Genomic DNA, 24,879 nt, shown 5'->3' with positions numbered 1-24,879 from the left:
GTTAATTACTCACCAGCGACTGAGCCCCTGCATGTGGCACACAAAATCCATCTCGTCCAAGGGCAGCATTGGCTCCAAGCTCCATTATGGCACATTTAGTCAGTGTAATGATGTTTTAGCTCTTTTCCCAGAATCTGTCTAATGTGTTTATCCTCCAAGTTGTTTTTTTGCTTCCCATATGTAGTTGCTATGACTTTATTTTATTTCCTTTTTTTATTATAATTTCTAAAATTCATGAGGGTTCGGAATTAATCTAGATCGTAGTGAAAAATTACTGACATTTTTTTAATGTAATTGATTTTATTACTTACCGTATATTGTAGAAGGTGTGAAAATCCACACAGAGAAAACCTGTGTAGGTTCTAGTGAGTTATCCTCAATGTCACGTCTCACTTAGACGCCCGTTTTTATGTACCCAATATAATATGTCAGGCTGTTTACATGTCCTTGTTTTTTGTGGATCACGTGTCCACTGTCCATGCAAAAATCATGGAGACGTCCATCTAATATATAATTGCCTAGAATACTACTTCCTGCAATTTGTGCCAACTTCCGTGGCTTTGTCCGGAGCTAATGTCCGGAGCTAATGTCCGGAGCTAATGTCCGGAGATTAATTGCCTAGAATACTACTTCCTGCAATTTGTGCCAACTTCCGTGGCTTTGTCCGGAGCTAATGTCCGGAGCTAATGTGCGGAGATAATGTCCGGAGCTAATGTCTGGAGCTAATGTCCGGAGCTAATGTCCGGAGCTAATGTCCGGAGATAAGTGACGTCAACAGTGTCCAGTGTCTGATTGGTTGCCGCCTGCTGCGAGCGACCAATCAGAAACGTGCCATACTGTGACACACTCCGCCCGCCATTTTGGTGTGATTTTTGAATTTTTACCTCACAGCAAGTTTCTACTGCGTGGAGGCGGGCCCAGTGACGTTGCTCTTCAAGCTCCTGCCGAATTTCAAGTATATATGGATTCTAGACTCCCGATTCTTTAGAATCGGGCTGCCATCTAGTTTTTTATAAAAATATATAAATATAACTTTTTGTCTGAGGGACATATTTGACAGGTCTTGGTGCTGAAATTAAAGTGCTTGTCCAGGCCAATATAATATTGATTACTTATCTTTAGGATACAAAATCAATATCAGATTTCTGGGGTTCCAACACATGGTACCCTGACATATAAGCTGTGTAGTGCAGCGGGGTTGGTGCAGTGTGACATACAGGCAGTGACCACAGAAAAGTTCAAAAAAATTGTATTTTAATGCCCAAAGAAACTTACAACTGGAACACAAACGTATCCTCTGGGTCGCAGCCGAGAAACAAGACAGTCCATAACAGAGACCGGTTGCCGTGGCGACTGCACCACCATATCACGCTGCGGTGTGCCAGGTGTTCGCCACCTGTTCTGCCACTTGCAAACAAACACTCACACCCAACCCTCTGCTGCAGGTTTTTTTCACAAGGAATCTGTGGCCATAGGCCACTTGTAAGACCTGGCCGGGAGGAAGCGGACCGCCCCACTACCATCCTGTAGTCCGACCCAAAATAAAAGCCCATGCCAGGTTTTCTTAAATCTGCCTTAGGCAAATAGCTTGCCCAAGACCAACACTTTTATTTTGCACTGCAATCACAGCTATGCCTGTGACTGCAATGCACTCCCGTGGCCTCTATACGCTTCTGTGCGCATCCTGGGGGACACATAGCGACCCTCGCATATAATACCCGTCACTGCCTCACAGCTGAGGCTGTTAGCTCTGGCCAGATGTATACACTGAATGAAGCTGATCTCTGGATAGGTCATGAATAGTACATGCCCAGACAACCCCATTAATTACACCCTAAATCTAAGATTTGTATCTGTCTGCATCCAGTTCCATATGGCAGCTTCATGGCATATGATTAGCTCTGTAGCCTTGTAGCATTAGGGTCTTAAGTAGAGTCCAACCTAAAGTTGACCATACAGATTAGTTGGCTGTCAGCTTTGTTCGACCGGCTGCCATCTCAGTTGACTCTCCCATACAAAGGAGCGCCCGTTCTGCCCAGCACGTTTGTGTTTTCTATGAGAAAGCCTCCAACTGAAACATTGACAGGAGCTTATCACTGGGAGAACAATGTGATCGGAAGTCCGAAATTGGACATGCCTGATTGATATCTCTCTCGACCATCAGACGGTACACCGCTAGTCATTAGACCATCTGTCAAACCTGTTGATATCTGCAGATTCATCCGACATTAATGAAACATAACAAAAATAGAGGCATGGTCATATTTTACAGGGTGGGCCATTTATATGGATACACCTGGGTGGGCCATGTATATGGCTGCACCTAAATAAAATGAGAATGGTTGATGATACCAACTTCCTGTTTGTGGCACATTAGTATATGGGAGGGGGAAAACTTTTCAAGATGGGTGGTGACCATGGTGGCCATTTTGAAGTCGGCCATTTTTTTAATGCAACTTTATAAATGGCCCACCCAGGTGTATCCATATACATGGCCCATGCTGTATAATCATCATTCTTCTAATTTTTCATTACATTTTCCAGTGTATGTGTTTTTATTGGACACTGATGGCATAAGATGGCACAGGTAGCATAAGAATTCAAAAGAACTAATGTTGCACATTTTGTGCTTCTTATTATAATTGTGCTCATGTGTTTTTTTCTTATCCTATAAATATCACACACCAATTTTCTGTGCCTGAGATCGCTTAACTATTCAGAGAGTTAACAGGACCGGATTCATATTTCAGCAGCCTGTATGTACAAAATGTGCTGTGCCATAGGCTCAGATTGTCCACTTCTTCTGTCCATTGTATTGTGAGTGATTTCATAGTTGTATTTAAGGGCAGTCTGCTATAACAAAATTACTGTTGAATCCAAGTAAATAATGCTCGGTGCCCCCTTTTCGTGCACCTTCCCCCCTAACCTGTTTTCCATATATCTGCACCACTTCTTCTTTAACAGCTCTGACTTTACAGGAGCTAAAGGGTGGAGATATATGGAAACATGTAGATGGAAAGGGCACCGAACTGGTCTGCTCCTACAAGAGTGCGCTGAGCATTGGTGCTTGGTTTGAACAGTCAATTGGTTCTGACAGACATCCTTTAACAAGATAGATCTTGTAGAGGAATAACCATTCATATAAGCCAGCTCTGTGCCCCCTTTTTTCCGACTCCAATCCCGTCAGAAAACTCTGGGAATTATAACTGCGTTCTCTCTGCAGATTGGCAACAAACTGCATATCACTGAGGTATAAAAAAAACACATTGCTCAGATATAGTTTCATATGTAACTTGTCCCTGCCCAGGGGCCCATCCTGTGGGAACCTATAGGTATGAGTGTACTGGGTAAAAAAAAAATCCGGGCAGAAAATATTGTTTATAATGTTCACATAATTGGGAACCCAAGAAATGAACCCTAATAAAGTCATTATTGGTGATGGTCCAGAAATAAAATGAAGGCCTGGACATATGAGGCAAGGCGGCTCATTGAAGGCTGTGACCTGCACTGGCTTTAAATGACATTTTCTCCATCCTCCTTCAGTCTAATTACATGGTCTCTCTTTTGTTTTTCTCCTTCCCTTGTTCTTGCGTTATATCGCTTTTTTCCTTGCTCCTTTTTCTTATTCCATCCCTTCCGTTCATGAGCAGCCCCTCTCAGTAATAGGTTGTGAAGTCCCTGCATGGACCCGCTTCTGTCTCTGTTCTCCTGTCACATTGTTTTTTTCCTCTAAATCTCCCTGGATATGTAATTTCGTAGCTGTCTCTTCCAATCTTCCGGCTGCTGCTCTGAGGTGCGCTCTCCCCTCTCCTTCACCTTCCTTCTCTCTCTTCCCTCCTGTCTACCTTCTTCCTTAATCTCCCCTCTGCCTCGCCAACCTTTACTGCTTCCCCCTTACTTCATCTTATTCTCCATCTGCTTCACAATGCCTTCACCCTCAACCTCTGCCATTCTCTTCTGCTCGTTACCTTTTTTTATGGCTTGTTTGCTGTTTTTGTCAAGCTTTTCTTTGCCTGTCTTGATGCATTATAGTAATTCTCAAAAACTCCTTCAGTTTTCCCATTTCTATGTCTTTTTTTTCATTTACTATTAAAGTAAATTTTCATCTTTTCCCTTTTCATGACGCATTGCACTTTTAGCAAGGATGCACTGGCACAAAACTAGGTCGGGCAAACAACCACACGAGTTTTTATTCGGCTATACATCAACGGGCACTGGCTGCAGTCTCAAGTTATTAAAAGGACTAAAAGCTGATTGCAGCTGCAGACTCTACTTCAGCGATGACTGAAAGCCTGAACGAGACCTTTTCTACAAACCACTACCCGCCATAACCCTTCTAGCAAGTGTCAATGCAGTGTTACATTGTGGAGACAAGGAACAGATTCATCTTGGAAAACATTGCATACATATATAGCGCCAAGGCCAGGAACCCTTGGATCTCCAGGGGGCGTATATAAAATAACTGAGCACTAGACCCAGTAGTTGCTGTTCTTATGACATGTGTGGGGGGAGGGCAGTATTTTTTACTTGTAGAATTATATACCATGACCTAGTCCTAGTCCTCAAGTGTTCAATACTGAAGCTTGACTAATCCCCTGGGGTGGGGGGAGGCTCCTGCTGCAGCTAGTTATTTTACAACCTTACTCAGAATAGTGAGGAGGCAGAGGAGAAGTGAATTTGGTTCCTGGGTCACAGAGAAAAGATTTCTTTTATATATTTCTCAGTTTTACTTGTAGTATAAAATAGGATCAACTGTAAGGATGTGATCAATCGGGGGCACGCTGGAGTATTTTTATTATCTTTGAGCATTTTCTATGTTTTGTGCCCCTCTAATGGCGGTGCTGCAGGGAAATGGAACACTTGTTATTTTGTCCTTATCCAGTTATAGCTGATCATTAGGGGTCATACTGCAATATGTTTATCATCAAAGGAGCCATCTAACAAATAAGGATTGTCCGAAATGGACAACCCCTTTAGGGCAGAGAAGGATAAAGTACAGCACGCTCCAGAGCTGGCTATAGACATCTGATTTAAAGCAAGTTTGCAAATATTTGCAGCCATGTAGAAACAAAAAGTGTTCTATACATCTCTTTAATAAATGTATTAATCTACTTGTGCTATAAACTTGTACGTGGTGAGGTAAAATCTCGGAAAGGTATGTGCCCTGAACTCTGCCTATAGGCCCATTTAGACGGGCTGATAATTGGGGAAAGCTTGTTCTCAATTATCAGCCTGTATAAACTGACAGGCACTCATCTGATGAACCAGAAAAACGTTTTATTTTCATCGGGTGTGGTGATTTTTATGCTGGCTTAACAATCATGGTTATCGGCAGCACATTGCCCGATGTAAACAATTGATGAGCTGCTGATACTTGGAGACAGGACGATGGTATTAGCGATCATTCTGTCTCCACTAGTGATGAGCGAGTATACTCGTTGCTCGGATTTTCCCGAGCATGCTCGGGTGACCTCCGAGTATTTGTTATTGCTCGGAGATATAGTTTTCATCGCCTCAGTTGCATGATTTACGGCTTTTAGATACGCTGAATACATGTGGGAATTCCCTAACAAACAGGCATTCCTCACATGTATTCAGCGTATCTGGAAGCCATAAATCATGCAACTGAGGCGATGAAAACTATATCTCCGAGCACTAACAAATACTTGGAGGTCACCCGAGCATGCTCGGGAAAACCCGAGCAACGAGTATACTCGCTCATCACTAGTCTCCACCAGTAAATAAGCGCCAACCGACTTGAATATCAGTGCTAAAGGCTTGGGCCATTAGAGTACTCCGTTACACTTCCATGTTCACAGCACGGTCATTCTGTGCACATAGATTCTACTGTGTCATTATTCTCGGCACCACATCTGTTATGTTTGTCAGAGGCTGTAATCTCAAAATGGCTACCTTGGACAGACTGCTAGATTCTAGAAGAACACCGGTCTTCACCCCTTAAGCCCTATACAGGGATCTGGACTTTAAATGGGTTGCACTAGATTGTTCCCATGGAAGAGCTGCTATCAAAGGCAAGAGAATAGCCGGGTCATAAGGTCCGGGTCCAGGTATGGACAAAATTGTAAAGAATGAGACTAGCCAAAAAGCAAGCTATGGTCAAATGTCAGGACTGTCCACAATATAATTGGCAGTGGACAGGAGCATTTTAGGATCTTGAATAGCTTGCAGCCCAACCCAAACCGCACAGTTGTTAACTTTGTGTCCCATCCTATGGATGGGACTGCTGCAAGTGTGAGAGAACACAAAACTAGAACTGCTGACCTGCATCACCTGCAACGACAGCGTGGCGCCGCCTAGCGACAAAAGCAGAGGCAGGAAGGACAGGTAAAACGATGTCACAACATAGGACGATGTGCTGCCGAGAACGATAATTCATAAGCAAGCGTAAAATCAATTTCACCTGACGACAGAGCATTTTGCACTTTTGTCTGGAGAAGGGCAGCTCTTTCTTGTTAGCTTGGATGGGAAACTGCATCCTAACAAATTGCCTGGATAGGATTTGATCCTAGGACCTCAGAATTGCAAGATTACAGTGTTTTATCTTCTTTCCCTTACAAGCACTTTCGAAAACTCTGTCCCCCCTATTCTGTACCTTAACCTTTTCCCTGTATGCTGCAAACCATTAATCTGCCGTTGTCGCCTCATCCCCTACTTGGGATATTGCAGGGTATAATGTTTGATCAGTTGCGTTACTGCTCTGCAGACAGTTATACTTTGGTCTCCATCACTCCCGCTCTCTCTGTATGGCTCTCTCCATCTATCGCTCTCCCCTACTCCCCATGCTGCAGGCTGTTCCCCCTCTGCATGTATCAGCTTTTTATGGCCCTGTTGACAGATGGTGCGCTGCAGCCCTTGAAGGGAAACTAAATACTACAGCTAAGGAGCCAGAGACAGGGGGGAATAATAGAGGGGAGAGGAGAAGATGGGAGAAGGATTTTATGGAAGAAAGGTGGGAACAGGTGGGTAGGGGAAATGGGGGTATTAAGACCAATATGCTTTATGCCTGACCATATAATGATGGGCAAATCTGATATTAACACATTGTTATAGCAAACTCAATTCCTATTAGCATGCCATCTAGTAATGCATGGGTAAGCTGTGCTTATCATGAATGCGGTAGGGCAGGGTGGTGCGCCGCTGCAAATGTAAAATTAGTACCGCCGTAATGATATGCTTATTACAGCAAAAATACTTATACAGTATGGTCACAAATGCTACACCAGCTAGAAACGACTTACTAAAGATAAAAAGTGGCCATTAAGCTTCATAGTGAATCTTGTTGTGTCCCCTGCCTATAGCCGGCGGCAGTCATAACATTTTATGTTACGTTAATAGAAATGATCCAGTGTTGTTGGTCAGTCTATGATCATTTTAATTTAGCAGATGCTACTGTTTCATATACAACCAGTATGTTTAATGGGCCTCACTGAATTATCTTTCCTGGCTCTCCAAATATACCGTATGTTAGAATTCTGTATGTTCAGCCGCAGCTCCCTCAATAATAAGCGGACATCGAAGAGAGATTAAGAAGCCGTCAGACACGTCTGAACCTTTTATCTCTGGGGCAAACAATAGGATAAGGCAGGAAAATCCAGCCGTGGTGTTGTTTCCTATTATGATCAATGTTTTGACGGGCAGCCCAATTTTCATGAGACTTACTGATCTTGCTGAAATTCTGCCAACAGAAATCTGTCAATATCCTATTGCAATAATTTGGTCACATGCAATATTAAAGCATTTATTATAGTGCAATAGTGCAAGTTCCACCACTTAAAAAGATGAGAGGCGTCTGTAATTTACATCATAGGTAGACCTCAACTATGGGAAACAAACTGAGAAAAAAAAATCCAGAAAATCACATTGTCTGTTTTTTTATCATTTTTTTTGCATATTATGGTGGAAAATAAGTATTTGGTCAGAAACAAACAATCAAGATTTCTGGCTCTCACAGACCTGTAACTTCTTCTTTAAGAGTCTCCTCTTTCCTCCACTCATTACCTGTAGTAATGGCACCTGTTTAAACTTGTTATCAGTATAAAAAGACACCTGTGCACACCCTCAAACAGTCTGACTCCAAACTCCACTATGGTGAAGACCAAAGAGCTGTCAAAGGACACCAGAAACAAAATTGTAGCCCTGCACCAGGCTGGGAAGACTGAATCTGCAATAGCCAACCAGCTTGGAGTGAAGAAATCAACAGTGGGAGCAATAATTTGAAAATGGAAGACATACAAGACCACTGATAATCTCCCTCGATCTGGGGCTCCACGCAAAATCCCACCCCGTGGGGTCAGAATGATCACAAGAACGGTGAGCAAAAATCCCAGAACCACGCGGGGGGACCTAGTGAATGAACTGCAGAGAGCTGGGACCAATGTAACAAGGCCTACCATAAGTAACACACTACGCCACCATGGACTCAGATCCTGCAGTGCCAGACGTGTCCCACTGCTTAAGCCAGTACATGTCCGGGCCCGTCTGAAGTTTGCTAAAGAGCATTTGGATGATCCAGAGGAGTATTGGGAGAATGTCCTATGGTCTGATGAAACCAAACTGGAACTGTTTGGTAGAAACACAACTTGTCGTGTTTGGAGGAAAAAGAATACTGAGTTGCATCCATCAAACACCATACCTACTGTAAAGCATGGTGGTGGAAACATCATGCTTTGGGGCTGTTTCTCTGCAAAGGGGCCAGGACGACTGATCCGGGTACATGAAAGAATGAATGGGGCCATGTATCGTGAGATTTTGAGTGCAAACCTCCTTCCATCAGCAAGGGCATTGAAGATGAAACGTGGCTGGGTCTTTCAACATGACAATGATCCAAAGCACACCGCCAGGGCAACGAAGGAGTGGCTTCGTAAGAAGCATTTCAAGGTCCTGGAGTGGCCTAGCCAGTCTCCAGATCTCAACCCTATAGAAAACCTTTGGAGGGAGTTGAAAGTCCGTGTTGCCAAGCGAAAAGCCAAAAACATCACTGCTCTAGAGGAGATCTGCATGGAGGAATGGGCCAACATACCAACAACAGTGTGTGGCAACCTTGTGAAGACTTACAGAAAACGTTTGACCTCTGTCATTGCCAACAAAGGATATATTACAAAGTATTGAGATGAAATTTTGTTTCTGACCAAATACTTATTTTCCACCATAATATGCAAATAAAATGTTAAAAAAACAGACAATGTGATTTTCTGGATTTTTTTTTCTCAGTTTGTCTCCCATAGTTGAGGTCTACCTATGATGTAAATTACAGACGCCTCTCATCTTTTTAAGTGGTGGAACTTGCACTATTGCTGACTGACTAAATACTTTTTTGCCCCACTGTATATATATAATTACTGAACATGAATGCTTTAATGTTGAATGTGACCAAATTATTGCAATAGGATATTGACAGATTTCTGTTGGCAGAATTTCAGCAAGATCAGTAAGTCTCATGAAAATTGGGCTGCCCGTCAAAACATTGATCATAATAGGAAACAACACCACGGCTGGATTTTACTGCCTTATCCTATTGTTTGCCCCAGAGATAAAAGGTTCAGACGTGTCTGACGGCTTCTTAGATCTCTCTTCGATGTCCGCTTATTATTGTGGGAGCTGCGGCAGTATACGGTGCCTTGCGAAAGTATTCGGCCCCTGGAACTTTTCAACCTTTTTCCACATATCATGCTTCAAACATAAAGATACCAAATGTAAATTTTTGGTGAAGAATTAACAACATGTGGAACACAATTGTGAAGTTGAACGAAATGTATTGGTTATTTTAAATTTTTGTGGAAATTCAAAAACTGAAAAGTGGGGCGTGCAATATTATTCAGCCCCTTTACTTTCAGTGCAGCAAACTCCCTCCAGAAGTTCATTGTGGGTCTCTGAATGATCCAATATTGTCCTAAATGCCTAATAATGCTAAATATAATCCACCTGTGTGTGATCAAGTCTCCGTATAAATGCATCTGCTCTGTGATAGTCTCAGGGTTTTGTTTGAAGCACACAGAGCATCATGAAGACCAAGGAACACAACAGGCAGGTCCGTGATACTGTTGTAGAGAAGCTTAAAGCCGGATTTAGATACAAAATGATTTCCATAACTTTAAACATCCCAAGGAGCACTGTGCAAGCGATCATATTGAAATGGAAGGAGTATCATACCACTGCAAATCTACCAAGACCCGGCCGTCCCTCTGAACTTTCATCTCAAACGAGGAGAAGACTGATCAGAGATGCCGCCAAGAGGCCCATGATCACTCTGGGTGAACTGCAGAGATCTATAGCTGAGGGGGGACAGTCTGTCCATAGGACAACAATCAGTCGTACACTGCACAAATCTGGCTTTTATGGAAGAGTGGCAAGAAGAAAGACATTTCTCAAAGATAGCCATAAAAAGTGTTGTTTAAAGTTTGCAACAAGCCACCGGGGAGACACACCAAACATGTGGAAGAAGGTGCTCTGGTCAGATGAAACCAAAATCGAACTTTTTGGCAACAATGCCAAACGATATGTTTGGCGTAAAGGCAACACAGCTCATCAACCTGAACACACCATCCCCACAGTCAAACATGGTGGTGGCAGCATCATGGTTTGAGCCTGCTTTTCTTCAGCAGGGACAGGGAAGATGGTTAAAATTGATGGGAAGATGGATGGATCCAAATAAGGACCATTCTTGAAGAAAACCTGTTGGAGTCTTCAAAAGACCTGAGACTGGGAGGAAGTTTTTTTTTTTCTAACAATATAATGATCCCAAGCATAAAGCAAAATCTATAATGGAATGGTTCACAAATAAACGTATCCAGGTGTTAGAATGGCCAAGTCAAAGTCCAGACCTCAATCCAATCGAGAATCTGTGGAAAGAGCTGAAAACTGCTGTTCACAAACGATCTCCTTCAAACCTCACTGAGCTCGAGCTGTCTGCCAAGGAAGAATGGGCAAGAATTTCAGTCTCTCGATGTACAAAACTATAGAGACATACCCCAAGCGACTTGCAGCTGTAAGCGCAGCAAAAGGTGGCGCAAGAAAGTATTAAGTTAAAGGGGCTGAATAATATTGCACGCCCCACTTTTCAGTTTTTGAATTTCCACAAAAATTTAAAATAACCAACAAATTTCGTTCAACTTCACAATTATGTTCCACTTGTTGATGATTCTTCACCAAAAATGTACATTTGGTATCTTTATATTTGAAGCATGAAATGTGGGAAAAGGTTGAAAAGTTCCAGGGGGCCGAATACTTTCGCACGGCATTGTGTGTGTATATATATATATATATATGTATATATATATATATATATACACTGTAGAGACGAGCGCCTTTCGTGGAAAACTTGGATTAGGCCTCATTGCTGTAAGGGGAAGAGAAGAGTGCGCTCCCACTAGATCTAGAAAGTCTTTGGCTAATTATGCTCATTTGGAGCCGACTAAGATAAGACTAAGCTATTTCACACAGGGATACCCATTTTGAGGAGAACAGTCGTTGCTAGTCAGTGTGAGTGAAGCCTGCTGTGTTGGTGGTGCTGGGCAGTAAGGATGCTGCAATGTTAGTTACCCGACAGCTTAGGTTTTCTTTTTTTTTCTCACTGTGATGTAAATTGCTTGGCCGTATATGAAAAAAATAAAGCTGGTTGCTGATAGTTTTACACAAAAATCCACTTTTCTGTGTTAGAGCAAAACATTTTTGGGTGCTAACCATCTAAGCCAGAAGATGGCAACCCTTGAGTAAATCTACCGAGAAGTTGTTGCTATGAACAAAGTAATGAAAACTGCTAGCATCACCCCATAGTTCTACTACAGTCTGCATTAAAAAATGTCCCTTATCTTTACATAGTGCCAAACCTGTCCCCAGTACCTCCTGTTTATTTACAGCTCTAGCTGGATCTGGTGTCTCCACTTGTAGTCATCCCATGAGAGTATATACCCGGCCTTGAGATAGCTTTTTTGGTTGTTATAGCACCATGGCTTTTGGTTGACCCCCATCTACATTCCCATTATGAGATGTGACCCTGAACAGGGTTAACCTCCTCTTAGCACAAACTCTAAAAGAGTCAAATTGTCATTTCACCCATTTCTCCTATAAGGAAGGACACAGTATTATTTGTCCTATTGGCTAGGGGTAGGCTGTAATTTTTTAACTTTCCTCATTAAGAAATTAACTGTACCTCTTTTGGTAATAACTCTTCAACTGTTGTGCGTAGATTAGATACTCTACTTGTATATGTGCAGATACTTGGGTATTTCTTAAAGTAATCAGCATGTTGTACCTCATCTGTGGAGATATTGCCTTCTGACTTTAGTCTATTATTAACTCTATTTGGAAGTATAATGTGACCCAACTGGTTGAAAGCATTGCCACCATTTTTTTTTTTCATATTTCAGCTTTATTCACGGAAATCCCACAAGATGTTAGTGCACACCCTGGAGAAGATGTGGAGATGGCTTGTTCTTTCCGTGGCAGTGGCGACATTCCGTACTCACTGGAAATCCAGTGGTGGTACATCCGCACCCACAAGGACTGGGCAAACAAGGAAACATGGGCTGACAGCCAGGTAAAGCAGTATTGTTATATATGGTAGCAGGACATATTAGGCTCAATGGTGCCCTGTGCTTTTTGGTTTCCTTACGCCATTGTGTTTTTAATTCAGTTACCCCAAATCACATGTGTGAGCAGATAGGTATCATTTATATGTTAGGAAAATGAATTTAGACTTCCTTCACACAGTTTTTTCCTGCCATTTCTACAAAAAAAAAAAAAGCTTTGAAATTTGTGTTGTTTTTTTTTCAAGTATTTTTGGGTAGCAATTTTTGGTCTCACAGCATTTGACTAGATTTGTTTTTCTGAGGTTTTTTCCTTTTAGTAAAAAAATGTATATATATATTATTATTTATTATTATAGCACCATTTATTCCATGGCGTTTTACATGTGAGAAGGGTTATGCATAATAAAAACAATACAGTAATCTTAATCAATACAAGTCATGACTGGTACAGGAGAAGAGAGGACCCTGCCCGCGAAGGCTCACAATCTACAAGGGATGGGTGAGAATACAGTAGGCGAGGGCAGAGCTGGTCGTGCAGTGGTTAGGTCGATCGGTGGTTACTGCAGGTTGTAGGCTTGTCGGAAGAGGTAGGCCTTCAGGTTCTTTTTGAAGGTTTAAACACCTGAGAAAATGCAATCGAGAGAATGCAGTGATTTGATAAAAACACCTTTGAGACAAATGCGCCATCATTTCTTTATAATGAGTTTTATTATTGTCTGTAGACTAACAGTATGGGCACAGCATTTTCTTGTACCAAAAAAAGTGTAAAAAAAATGCCACCAAAAGCAGTACGTGAAATGGAAGGAAGAAAAAAAAAAAAGAAGAAACAATCCAGTATAAAATTATATCTCCTTTTTTCTGAAAAATGCAGGTGGTTTTCCTTTGGGATCCACATCTATGTTGAGTACAGGTATTCCCCAATCCTGTGATGAGGTGCTCACCCTGCATGCGGGCAGAGAATTACCGTAATTAGTGTTGAGCACGGTGGCGCAGTGGGGGCAGCACGGTGGCGCAGTGGATAGCACAGCAGCCTTGCAGCGCTGGGGTCCTGGGTTCTAATCCCACCCAGGACAACATCTGCAAAGAGTTTGTATGTTCTCTCCGTGTTTGCGTGGGTTTCCTCCGGGTACTCCGGTTTCCTCCCACATTCCAAAGACATACTGATAGGGATTCTAGATTGTGAGCCCCATCGGGGACAGTGATGATAATGTGTGCAAACTGTAAAGCGCTGCGGAATATGTTAGCGCTATATAAAAATAAAGATTATTATTATTATTGAGCAAGCCACGTGTGTGTACACCTCTCACCATTCAGTTCTATGGGAATGTCCATAATATAACACATTAACATCATATATGCACTAAACCCATTGTGGTCATTCTCTGCAGAACTAGCATTCTTCCATATTTACTTAGTTTCATTTAGGCCCATTTGGCACCTGTGCCCATTTACCATTTACTTCATTTTTAGTATTCTTCGTTACGCAATAGGAATAATTTGGCAATGAATGAAAATTGGGCAAAACATGGCTTTAGAAGGACAATGAATGGATGTTGGCATAAAGGGGATACAGCCCAAAAGAGAACTAAAAGGGCAATATATGGCAAATGGGCACTGTGTCTATTTTCCATTTATTGCCCCATAGATGCCTTCATTTAACTACTGACCTGCTACCTAGTGGGATTTTTACCTGAAAAAGTCCCCACTACTTTGCCTCTCTGCTCATCTGCTCCGGGATATTTGCAGAAGAAAAATATATAGAAGAGCCCCTGTGTGGTGCCTAATTCCATCCCTGTGTCCTGACTGTAGCAATGACTAGTGGCCATCAAGACAAGAAAACACAAAACTGGGGAATGAGTGACGAGGATGAGCAGCAGTGGGGCAGCCGCAAGCATTTGTACAGAAGAAGAGTGAGCAACTTGCTACTGCTTCGCTGTCGCCCCCTTACTGTAGTTTGGTGGCTGGTGAACTGTGTGATCAAAGAGGTCGCACATAGCTAAGGCCAGTCACTGATATCATGATTGAAATCCACATAAAATACCACGTTCTATTCAGTCTCTGAATTGAACAAACCAGTTTTAGAAGAGCACTTTATTAAAATTAATAATTTAGAGAATTCTTCTTGCAAAAAGAAAACATTTCTGCCTTGGTTGGCGTTCAGCTTGGCTTTATTTGAAAGCATGCCTATATAAAGAACTGCTCCATATTCTGGATTCTACAATATCCTGATCTGCTTTACTATTTCACGAATAATGAATATGACTGCAGTGACCAAAGTGGGGAAAATACTAGCCTGGTTTTTTTTTAATGAAAAGTCCGAGCAGCCGAGGGCCCCTGTCTAAGAAAAAAAGGCAACACCGTCCTACAGCAGCACTGTATGGTAGCATGTTCTAACAGTGTGCTATCACTTTTTGTGATGGGAAAACCTTTTTTAATTGTCAGACAAGAAAAATAAAGGATAAGTATTTGCACTAGTGTGATGCGAGAAACTTGCGCGAGTCTCTCTCATCAATACCCGGCACTGCCGCCTGCACTCGGGACCTGAGTGTGCGGCTGCGTAGAAAAACATGCAACTGCACACTCCGGTCCCGAGTGCCGGCAGCAGTGCCCGGTATTGATGCGAGAGACTCGCAAGAGTTTCTTGCATCACACTTGCAAGTGTGACCCCGGCCTTACAATGCAGACAGGAGGCGGGGATTTCTTCCAGGCACCGCACGTCCCGGAGCCTGGAAGAAATTATTAGCATAAACACAGAATTTAAATTTCCACACAACAAAACCATTAATATGAGGCATACAGATAGGACTAGTGTAACATTTCTATTACCTGTATGCCCATATTAGTAGGTCATATGTGTCTCGGTGGGTTACAGATTCCCTTTAAGTACCAGGTGCCAATACACTGTGCAGCTATCATCTAAAGGCTAACTTCATTTTTCATGCGATTCTAATCAGTTTAGTCCTAGTGTTTCCTCCACTGAAAAAATACCTGAAAATATGGACAAACCTTAAGAAGCTGATGCTTCTGAATTGCACCATTTTGCTTGTAACGAATGGAAACAGAGGCACAGATGTTGCAGTGTACATTCATTTATTGTAATTTTTTGTGGAACCACGGTCCGGGGGGCTCCGTAGGGGGCTCGACTATGCGAGCCTCAGACACCTGAAGTAAGATCCCTCAAACAGAGTCGGAATGGAATGGCCGAGGGACGCAGGTGCTACCTCCTGTTAGACCATGGACATGTGGAAGCTGACCCAGTGGAACAGGTGGACTGGCAGGAGTTGCCTGTAGCGATGAACTCGCCAGGAGGGTGGATACATGACCTGTGAACCGTGGAGATCCAGCATGAGGTAACTAATGATGGCTACCGGCCTGTGTAACCACAACATGTGTCTGACGAATCATGTCCCAAAAGAAGTGTGCAAAACCCAGGGAGAAGTCCAATGGGGGTCAAAGACCCGACGCATCTCGCCACAGCCGTGGCTTCATCAGGGGTGAATTCCATTCCATTCTTCACCCCTGATGAAGCCATGGCTGTGGCGAAATGCGTCGGGTCTTTGACCCCCCTTGGACTTCTCCCTGGGTTTTGCACACTTCTTTTGGGACATGATTCGTCAGACACATGTTGTGGTTACACAGGCCGGTAGCTGTTGTGAATTCTGCTTTTGGGCTCCCTCCGGTGGTTGTAGGTGGTAATGCAGTTGTCCCTGGCCTGCAGTCCTGGACAGGTGTATCTGCTGATTGCAATTCTGACTGGGGTATTTAGGTTTGCAGGACTCATTAGTCCTTGCCAGTTGTCAATGTTTCTTGGGAAGTGTTGGATCTCTGTCTGGCTTCTCCTGCTTAGCTGCCAATTCAGCAAAGATAAGTGTCTGTTTCTTTTTCTATGGCACAAAAGCTGTGTGCTTGTTTTTTTTATTGTATTCTTGCTCTGAGTGTAGGAGTCTCTGGAGTTGCAGATATACGTTCCACGTCTTTAGTTAGATGGAGGAATTTTTTGTATAATCTGCTGTTGATTTTTTTGGAAGGGTTTTAATACTGACCGCACAGAACTCTGTCCTATCCTTTCCTATTTTAGCTAGAGCGGCCTCTTGTGCTAAATCCTGTTTTCTGCCTGTGTTTGTCTTTCCTCTCCTACTCCCTGCCAATATTTGTGGGGGGCTGCCTATCCTTTAGAGTTCTGCTCTGAGGCAAGGTAGTATTCCTATTTCCATCTATAGGGGTATCTAGTCCTCCGGCTGTGACGAGGTGTCTAGGGTTTGTCAGGTACACCCCACGGCTACTTCTAGTTGCGGTGTTAAGATCAGGATTTGCGGTCAGTATAGTTACCACCTACTCCAGTGAAAGTTTTCATGCTGCTCCAAGGTCACCGGATCATAACAGGTAGCCGTCATTAGTTACCTCATGCTGGATCTCCACGGTTCACAGGTCATGTATCCACCCTCCTCCATGTGTATGTTGCCTTAATCCTTAGTCGCATTGTTGGACATTTATCTATACAGCAGGAATACATGTCTCTTTCATGGATGGCATGGGTGGTTACATGTACCTATTTTTTCTGTCCATGTAATATGACACAACATACTTCACTGTGTCATGCATTTTCATCTCTTCAGGCAGAGGGGCTGTGTTTCACACACCATATGCATGTCTGTGTCTTATACATGCACTATTCTTTGTTGGTTGCTGGACAGGTTTAGCCCATCACCCACTGACCCTCAGTTGACAGATTGTTATTATGCAGTTTGGCTGGTTATATAGGGTTTTTCATCAGCTCTATAGAGTTTATTAATTTTTTTCATGCTTACTGTGTTAAAAGAGCAAAAAAGTTTATTTGATTATCTTGTGATATCATATTGTCTATAGCAATTGGTCAGTGAGGTTGCCTTATATAAGTTATTTGGTGGGCATAATGCATTTTCAGTCCGCATTATTATGATTATTATTATACCGTTTCATGTCCTATAATTCTTTTTGTAGAAGTGCATTTATCTAGTATATTAGTGCAATACCGTTGTTGATATCAGACCCTTGTTTTGGGGTCCTAGGGGGTTTCATTTCCCCTTTCTTGTGGGGTTGTCTTTATTGTTATTGTTTTTAATACTCATGTTTTTATGCAACTTTCTTCTTTTTTGTGATATGTGTTGTTTGGACTTTAATAAATTATTTCTACATTTGTATTTGATGCATTCAGGGTGTTTCCCTGTTTGTGGTATGTCTCTTTTCTTTGTCTTCGTTTTCCTTTGCCCAGCATGACCGGCCAACTTGGAGGAGTGACCCCGTTGAAGTACTAGCCTCCTGTCTGAAGTAGATACCAGGGTCTTTCCGGGAGGAACCTGAGACAGATTGACAAAGGGTACAGACACTAACCTGGATGGCTCGATGATGTGGTGAGGCTCTTCCTCCAAGTCGGGAGGCAGAAAGGCCCTAGAAAGTGCGTCGGCCTTGACATCCTTGCTGGCAGGGCGAAAGTGAAGGACAAAGTCGAATTGAGCAAAGAACAATGACCACCTGGCCTGGATTCAACCTCTGTGCAGACTGGAAGTAGGCTAGGTTCTTATGGTTGGTGAATATGACAATCTGGTGGGCTGCTCCCTCGAGGAGCCACTCTTGCAAAGCCAACTTGATTGCCAATAGTTCTCGATCCCCTATAGAATAGTTTCTCTCAGAAGCAGAAAAGATCTTCGAGAAGAAGTCACAGGTGACCATACACCTGGTGGAAGACTTTTGAGTGAGAACCGCTCCAGTGCTTGTGGAGGAAGCATCCACCTTGAGGAAGAATTGTTTGTCCATGACCAGACGATAGAGTACAGGCGCAGAAGAGAAGGCTTTTTTCAGAGAAGCAAAGGCCTCCTCCGCCTCAGGGGACCAGTCCTTGGAGTTGGCGCCTTTTTGGGTCAGAGCGGAGATGGGAGCCACTTGAGATGAGAAGTGTGGGATGAATAGATGGTAATAATTTATGAACCCCAGGAATCGCTGTATCGCCTTGACCCCGGTCAGACGAGCCATTTGAGGATAGAGCCTAATTTTCCTGGATCCATCTTCAGACCTGTGGAAGAGACAATATAGCCGAGAAAGGGTCGAGAGGATTGCTCGAAGACACACTTCTCAAACTTGGCGTATAGTATCTTCTCCCTGAGCCTCTGCAAGACCTGATGGACCTTCTTCCGGTGTGTGGCTAAAGGCCCCTTCACATTAAACGACGCTACAGCGATACCGACAACGATCCGGATCGCTGCAGCGTCGCTGTTTGGTCGCTGGAGAGCTGTCACGCAGACCGCTCTCCAGCGACCAACGATGCCGGTAACCAGGGTAAATATCGGCTAACTAAGCGCAGGGCCGCGCTTAGTAACCTGTTGTGAATTCTGTGGCTGAGTTCACTTCTGTGGTCACAAGTGGTATTGCAGTCTCTGGGCTTCCTCCCTCAGGTGTTTTGGTGAGCTCGTTGGCTGCCTTGCTATTTAGCTCCACCTGAGTCTGTCTTCCTTGCTCCTTGTCAATGTTCCAGTGTTGGATCTGAGCTACTGCATCTTTCCTTGGGCCTGCTGCTCTGCTAGATAAGTGCTTCTAGTTTGTTTTCTGTTTTTTCTGTCCAGCTTGCTATTAACTTTTGCTGGAAGCTCTGAGAAGCAAAGGGGTGCACCGCCGTGCTGTTAGTTCGGCACGGTGGGTCTTTTTGCCCCTTTGCGTGGTTTTCGTTTTAGGGTTTTTTGTAGACTGCATAGTTCTCTTTGCTATCCTCGCTCTGTCTAGAATATCGGGCCTCACTTTGCTGAATCTATTTCATTCCTACGTTTGTCTTTTCATCTTGCTAACAGTCATTATATGTGGGGGGCTGCCTATTCCTTTGGGGTATTTCTCTGAGGTAAGTCAGGCTTGTATTTCTATCTTCAGGCTAGTCAGCTCCTCAGGCAGTGCCGAGTTGCATAGGTAGTGATAGGCGCAATCCACTGCTGCTTATAGTTGTGTGAGGATAGATCAGGTACTGCAGTCTACAGAGATTCCACGTCTCAGAGCTCGTTCTATTGTTTTTGGTTATTGCCAGATCTCTGTATGTGCGCTGATTACTGCACGCTGTGTTGCCTGATTGCCAGCCATAACAGTACAAGGAGCCACACCAATGATTCCCAATAGAGGGAAAAAAGAAATCCTGACATCATTTTTTTTTCTTAGCTCTGTCTTCAGTCTTTTTTTTCCCCTAGACATTAGAGTGCTTCAGGACACAGCTGTGGACATGGATATTCAGGCTCTGTGCTCCTCAATGGATAATCTCGTTGTAAATGTACAAAAGATTCAAGATACTATTGATCAGAAATCGATGCTAGAACCAAGAATTCCGATTCCTGATTTGTTTTTTGGTGACAGAACTAAGTTCCTGAGTCTCAGAAATAATTGTAAGCTATTTTTGGCCTTGAAACCTCATTCTTCTGGTAATCCTATTCAACAGGTTTTGATTATTATTTCTTTTTTGCGCGGCGACCCACAGGACTGGGCGTTTTCTCTTGCACCAGGAGATTCTGCATTGAGTAATGTTGATGCATTTTTCCAGGCGCTGGGATTGCTTTACGATGAGCCTAATTCAGTGGATCAGGCTGAGAAAAATCTGCTGGCTTTATGCCAGGGTCAGGATGATGTAGAAGTATATTGTCAGAAATTTAGGAAGTGGTCAGTACTCACTCTGTGGAATGAATCTGCACTAGCGGCTTTGTTCAGAAAGGGTCTCTCTGAAGCTCTTAAGGATGTAATGGTGGGATTTCCTATGCCTGCTGGTTTGAATGAGTCTATGTCCTTGGCCATTCAGATCGGTCGTCGCTTGCGCGAGCGTAAATCTGTGCACCATCTGGCGGTATTGTCTGAGAGTAAACCTGAGCCTATGCAGTGCGACAGGACTATGACTAAAGTAGAACGGCAAGAACACAGACGTCTGAACAGACTGTGTTTCTATTGTGGTGATTCTACTCATGCTATTTCTAATTGTCCTAAACGCACTAGGCGGTTCGATAGCTCTGCCGTTATTGGTACTGTACAGTCCAAATTCCTTTTGTCCATTACCTTAATGTGCTCTTTGTCATCGTATTCTGTCATGGCGTTTGTGGATTCAGGCGCTGCCCTGAATCTGATGGATTTGGATTATGCTAAACGTTGTGGATTTTTCTTGGAGCCTTTGCGGTGTCCTATTCCGTTGAGAGGAATTGATGCTACACCTTTGGCCAAGAATAAGCCTCAGTACTGGGCCCAGCTGACCATGTGCATGGCTCCTGCACATCAGGAAGTTATTCGCTTTCTGGTACTGCATAATTTGCATGATGTGGTCGTGTTGGGGTTGCCATGGCTACAAACCCATAATCCAGTATTGGATTGGAACTCTATGTCGGTAACCAGCTGGGGTTGTCAGGGAGTACATGGTGATGTTCCATTTTTGTCTATTTCGTCATCCATTCCTTCTGACATCCCAGAGTTCTTGTCGGACTTTCAGGATGTATTTGAAGAGTCCAAGTCTGATGCCCTACCTCCGCATAGGAATTGTGATTGTGCTATCGATTTGATTCCTGGTAGTAAATTCCCTAAGGGTCGTTTATTTAATTTGTCCGTACCTGAACACACCGCTATGCGCAGTTATGTGAAGGAGTCCCTGGAGAAGGGACATATTCGCCCATCGTCGTCACCATTGGGAGCAGGGTTCTTTTTTGTAGCCAAGAAGGATGGTTCGCTAAGACCGTGTATTGATTACCGCCTTCTTAATAAGATCACTGTTAAGTTTCAGTATCCCTTGCCATTGATTTCTGACTTGTTTGCTCGGATTAAGGGGGCTAGTTGGTTTACTAAGATTGATCTTCGTGGTGCGTATAATCTGGTGAGAATCAGGCAGGGAGATGAATGGAAAACGGCATTTAATACGCCCGAGGGTCATTTTGAGTATCTGGTGATGCCGTTCGGACTTGCCAATGCTCCATCTGTTTTTCAGTCTTTTATGCATGACATTTTCCGTGAGTATCTGGATAAATTCTTGATTGTTTACTTGGATGACATTTTGATCTTCTCAGATGATTGGGAGTCTCATGTGAAGCAAGTCAGAATGGTTTTCCAGGTACTGCGTGCTAATTCCTTGTTCGTGAAGGGATCAAAGTGTCTCTTCGGTGTGCAGAAAGTTTCATTTTTGGGGTTCATCTTTTCCCCTTCTACTATCGAGATGGATCCGGTTAAGGTTCAGGCCATCCAGGATTGGACTCAGCCGACATCTCTAAAAAGTCTGCAGAAATTCCTGGGCTTTGCTAATTTTTATCGTCGCTTCATCTGTAATTTTTCTAGCATTGCCAGACCATTGACTGATTTGACCAAGAAGGGTGCTGATTTGGTTAATTGGTCTTCTGCTGCCGTGGAAGCTTTTCAGGAGTTGAAGCGTCGTTTTTGCTGTGCCCCTGTGTTGTGTCAACCTGATGTTTCTCTTCCGTTCCAGGTCGAGGTTGATGCTTCTGAGATTGGTGCAGGGGCGGTTTTGTCACAGAGAGGTTCTGGTTGCTCAGTGTTCAAACCATGTGCTTTCTTTTCCAGGAAATTTTCTGCTGCTGAGCGTAATTATGATGTGGGCAACCGAGAGTTGCTGGCCATGAAGTGGGCATTCGAGGAGTGGCGTCATTGGCTTGAGGGTGCTAAGCATCGCGTGGTGGTTTTGACTGATCATAAGAACCTTATTTATCTTGAGTCTGCCAAGCGCTTGAATCCTAGACAGGCCCGTTGGTCGTTATTTTTTGCTCGTTTTGATTTTGTGATTTCATACCTTCCGGGCTCTAAAAATGTGAAGGCGGATGCTCTGTCTAGGAGTTTTGTGCCCGACTCTCCGGGGTTATCTGAGCCGGCGAGTATCCTCAAGGAAGGAGTCATTGTGTCTGCCATCTCCCCTGATTTGCGGAGAGTGTTGCAGAAATTTCAGGCTAATAAACCTGATCGTTGTCCGGCCGAGAAACTGTTCGTCCCTGATAGGTGGACTAGTAAAGTTATCTCTGAACTTCATTGTTCGGTGCTGGCCGGTCATCCAGGAATCTTTGGTACCAGGGAGTTGGTTGCTAGATCCTTCTGGTGGCCATCTCTGTCGCGGGATGTGCGTGCTTTTGTGCAGTCCTGTGGAATTTGTGCTAGGGCTAAGCCCTGCTGTTCACGTGCCAGTGGGTTGCTTTTGCCCTTGCTGGTCCCGAAGAGGCCTTGGACACATATTTCGATGGATTTCATTTCTGACCTTCCCGTTTCTCAAAAAATGTCGGTCATTTGGGTGGTCTGTGATCGCTTTTCTAAAATGGTCCATCTGGTGCCCTTGGTTAAATTGCCTTCCTCCTCTGATTTGGTGCCTTTGTTCTTCCAGCATGTGGTTCGTTTACATGGCATTCCTGAGAAAATTGTTTCGGACAGAGGTTCCCAGTTTGTCTCGAGGTTCTGGCGAGCCTTTTGTGGTAGGATGGGCATTGACCTATCTTTTTCCTCGGCCTTCCATCCTCAGACTAATGGCCAGACCGAACGAACCAATCAGACCTTGGAAACATATCTGAGATGTTTTGTTTCCGCTGACCAGGATGATTGGGTGTCATTTTTGCCGTTGGCTGAGTTCGCCCTTAATAATCGGGCCAGCTCGGCTACCTTGGTCTCTCCATTTTTCTGCAATTCTGGGTTCCATCCTCGTTTCTCTTCAGGACAGGTTGAGTCTTCGGACTGTCCTGGTGTGGATTCTGTGGTGGACAGGTTGCAGCAGATCTGGACTCAGGTAGTGGACAATTTGACCTTGTCCCAGGAGAAGGCTCAGCTTTTCGCTAATCGCAGACGCCGTGTGGGACCCCGACTTCGTGTTGGGGATCTGGTTTGGTTATCTTCTCGTCATATTCCTATGAAGGTTTCCTCTCCTAAATTTAAACCTCGTTTTATTGGTCCGTATAGGATTTCTGAGATTCTCAATCCGGTGTCTTTTCGTCTGATCCTCCCAGACTCCTTTTCCATACATAATGTATTCCATAGGTCGTTGTTGAGGAGATACGTGGCACCTATGGTTCCATCTGTGGAGCCTCCTGCCCCTGTTTTGGTGGAGGGGGAATTGGAGTATATTGTGGAGAAGATTTTGGATTCTCGTGTCTCTAGACGGAAACTCCAGTATCTGGTCAAATGGAAGGGTTATGCTCAGGAAGATAATTCCTGGGTTTTTGCCTCTGATGTCCATGCCCCAGATCTTGTTCGTGCCTTTCATGTGGCTCATCCTGGTCGGCCTGGGGGTTCTGGTGAGGGTTCGGTGACCCCTCCTCAAGGGGGGGGTACTGTTGTGAATTCTGTGGCTGAGTTCACTTCTGTGGTCACAAGTGGTATTGCAGTCTCTGGGCTTCCTCCCTCAGGTGTTTTGGTGAGCTCGTTGGCTGCCTTGCTATTTAGCTCCACCTGAGTCTGTCTTCCTTGCTCCTTGTCAATGTTCCAGTGTTGGATCTGAGCTACTGCATCTTTCCTTGGGCCTGCTGCTCTGCTAGATAAGTGCTTCTAGTTTGTTTTCTGTTTTTTCTGTCCAGCTTGCTATTAACTTTTGCTGGAAGCTCTGAGAAGCAAAGGGGTGCACCGCCGTGCTGTTAGTTCGGCACGGTGGGTCTTTTTGCCCCTTTGCGTGGTTTTCGTTTTAGGGTTTTTTGTAGACTGCATAGTTCTCTTTGCTATCCTCGCTCTGTCTAGAATATCGGGCCTCACTTTGCTGAATCTATTTCATTCCTACGTTTGTCTTTTCATCTTGCTAACAGTCATTATATGTGGGAGGCTGCCTATTCCTTTGGGGTATTTCTCTGAGGTAAGTCAGGCTTGTATTTCTATCTTCAGGCTAGTCAGCTCCTCAGGCAGTGCCGAGTTGCATAGGTAGTGATAGGCGCAATCCACTGCTGCTTATAGTTGTGTGAGGATAGATCAGGTACTGCAGTCTACAGAGATTCCACGTCTCAGAGCTCGTTCTATTGTTTTTGGTTATTGCCAGATCTCTGTATGTGCGCTGATTACTGCACGCTGTGTTGCCTGATTGCCAGCCATAACAGTAACCCGATGTTTACCCTGGTTACCATGCTAAAAGTAAAAAAAAACAAACACTAGATACTTACCTACCGCTGTCTGTCCTCCAGCGCGGCCCTGCGCTTAGTTACCCGATGTTTACCCTGGTTACCAGTGAAGACATCGCTGGATCGGTGTCACACACGCCGATCCAGCGATGTCAGCAGGAGTCCAGCGACGAAATAAAGTTCTGGACTTTATTCAGCGACCAACGATCTCCCAGCAGGGGCCTGATCGTTGGTCGCTGTCACACATAACGATTTCATTAACGATA

General features: G+C 43.9%; 1 protein-coding gene across 1 annotated transcript in view; it reads left to right on the top strand.

Moving 5' to 3' along the window:
- VSTM2L (V-set and transmembrane domain containing 2 like) overlaps window positions 1-24,879 on the top strand; it is a 112,912-nt gene that overhangs the window by 50,160 nt on the left and 37,873 nt on the right. Inside the window, exon 2 of the mRNA XM_069752279.1 lies at window positions 12,387-12,556. Within this exon, the coding sequence (XP_069608380.1) occupies window positions 12,387-12,556 (170 nt within the window). The remainder of the gene's footprint in view (window positions 1-12,386; window positions 12,557-24,879) is intronic.

Source organism: Ranitomeya imitator, chromosome 2, assembly GCF_032444005.1.
Source record: "Ranitomeya imitator isolate aRanImi1 chromosome 2, aRanImi1.pri, whole genome shotgun sequence".
In the NCBI taxonomy this organism is placed as follows: domain Eukaryota; kingdom Metazoa; phylum Chordata; class Amphibia; order Anura; family Dendrobatidae; genus Ranitomeya; species Ranitomeya imitator.
This window is presented reverse-complemented; position numbering and strand designations above follow the sequence as displayed.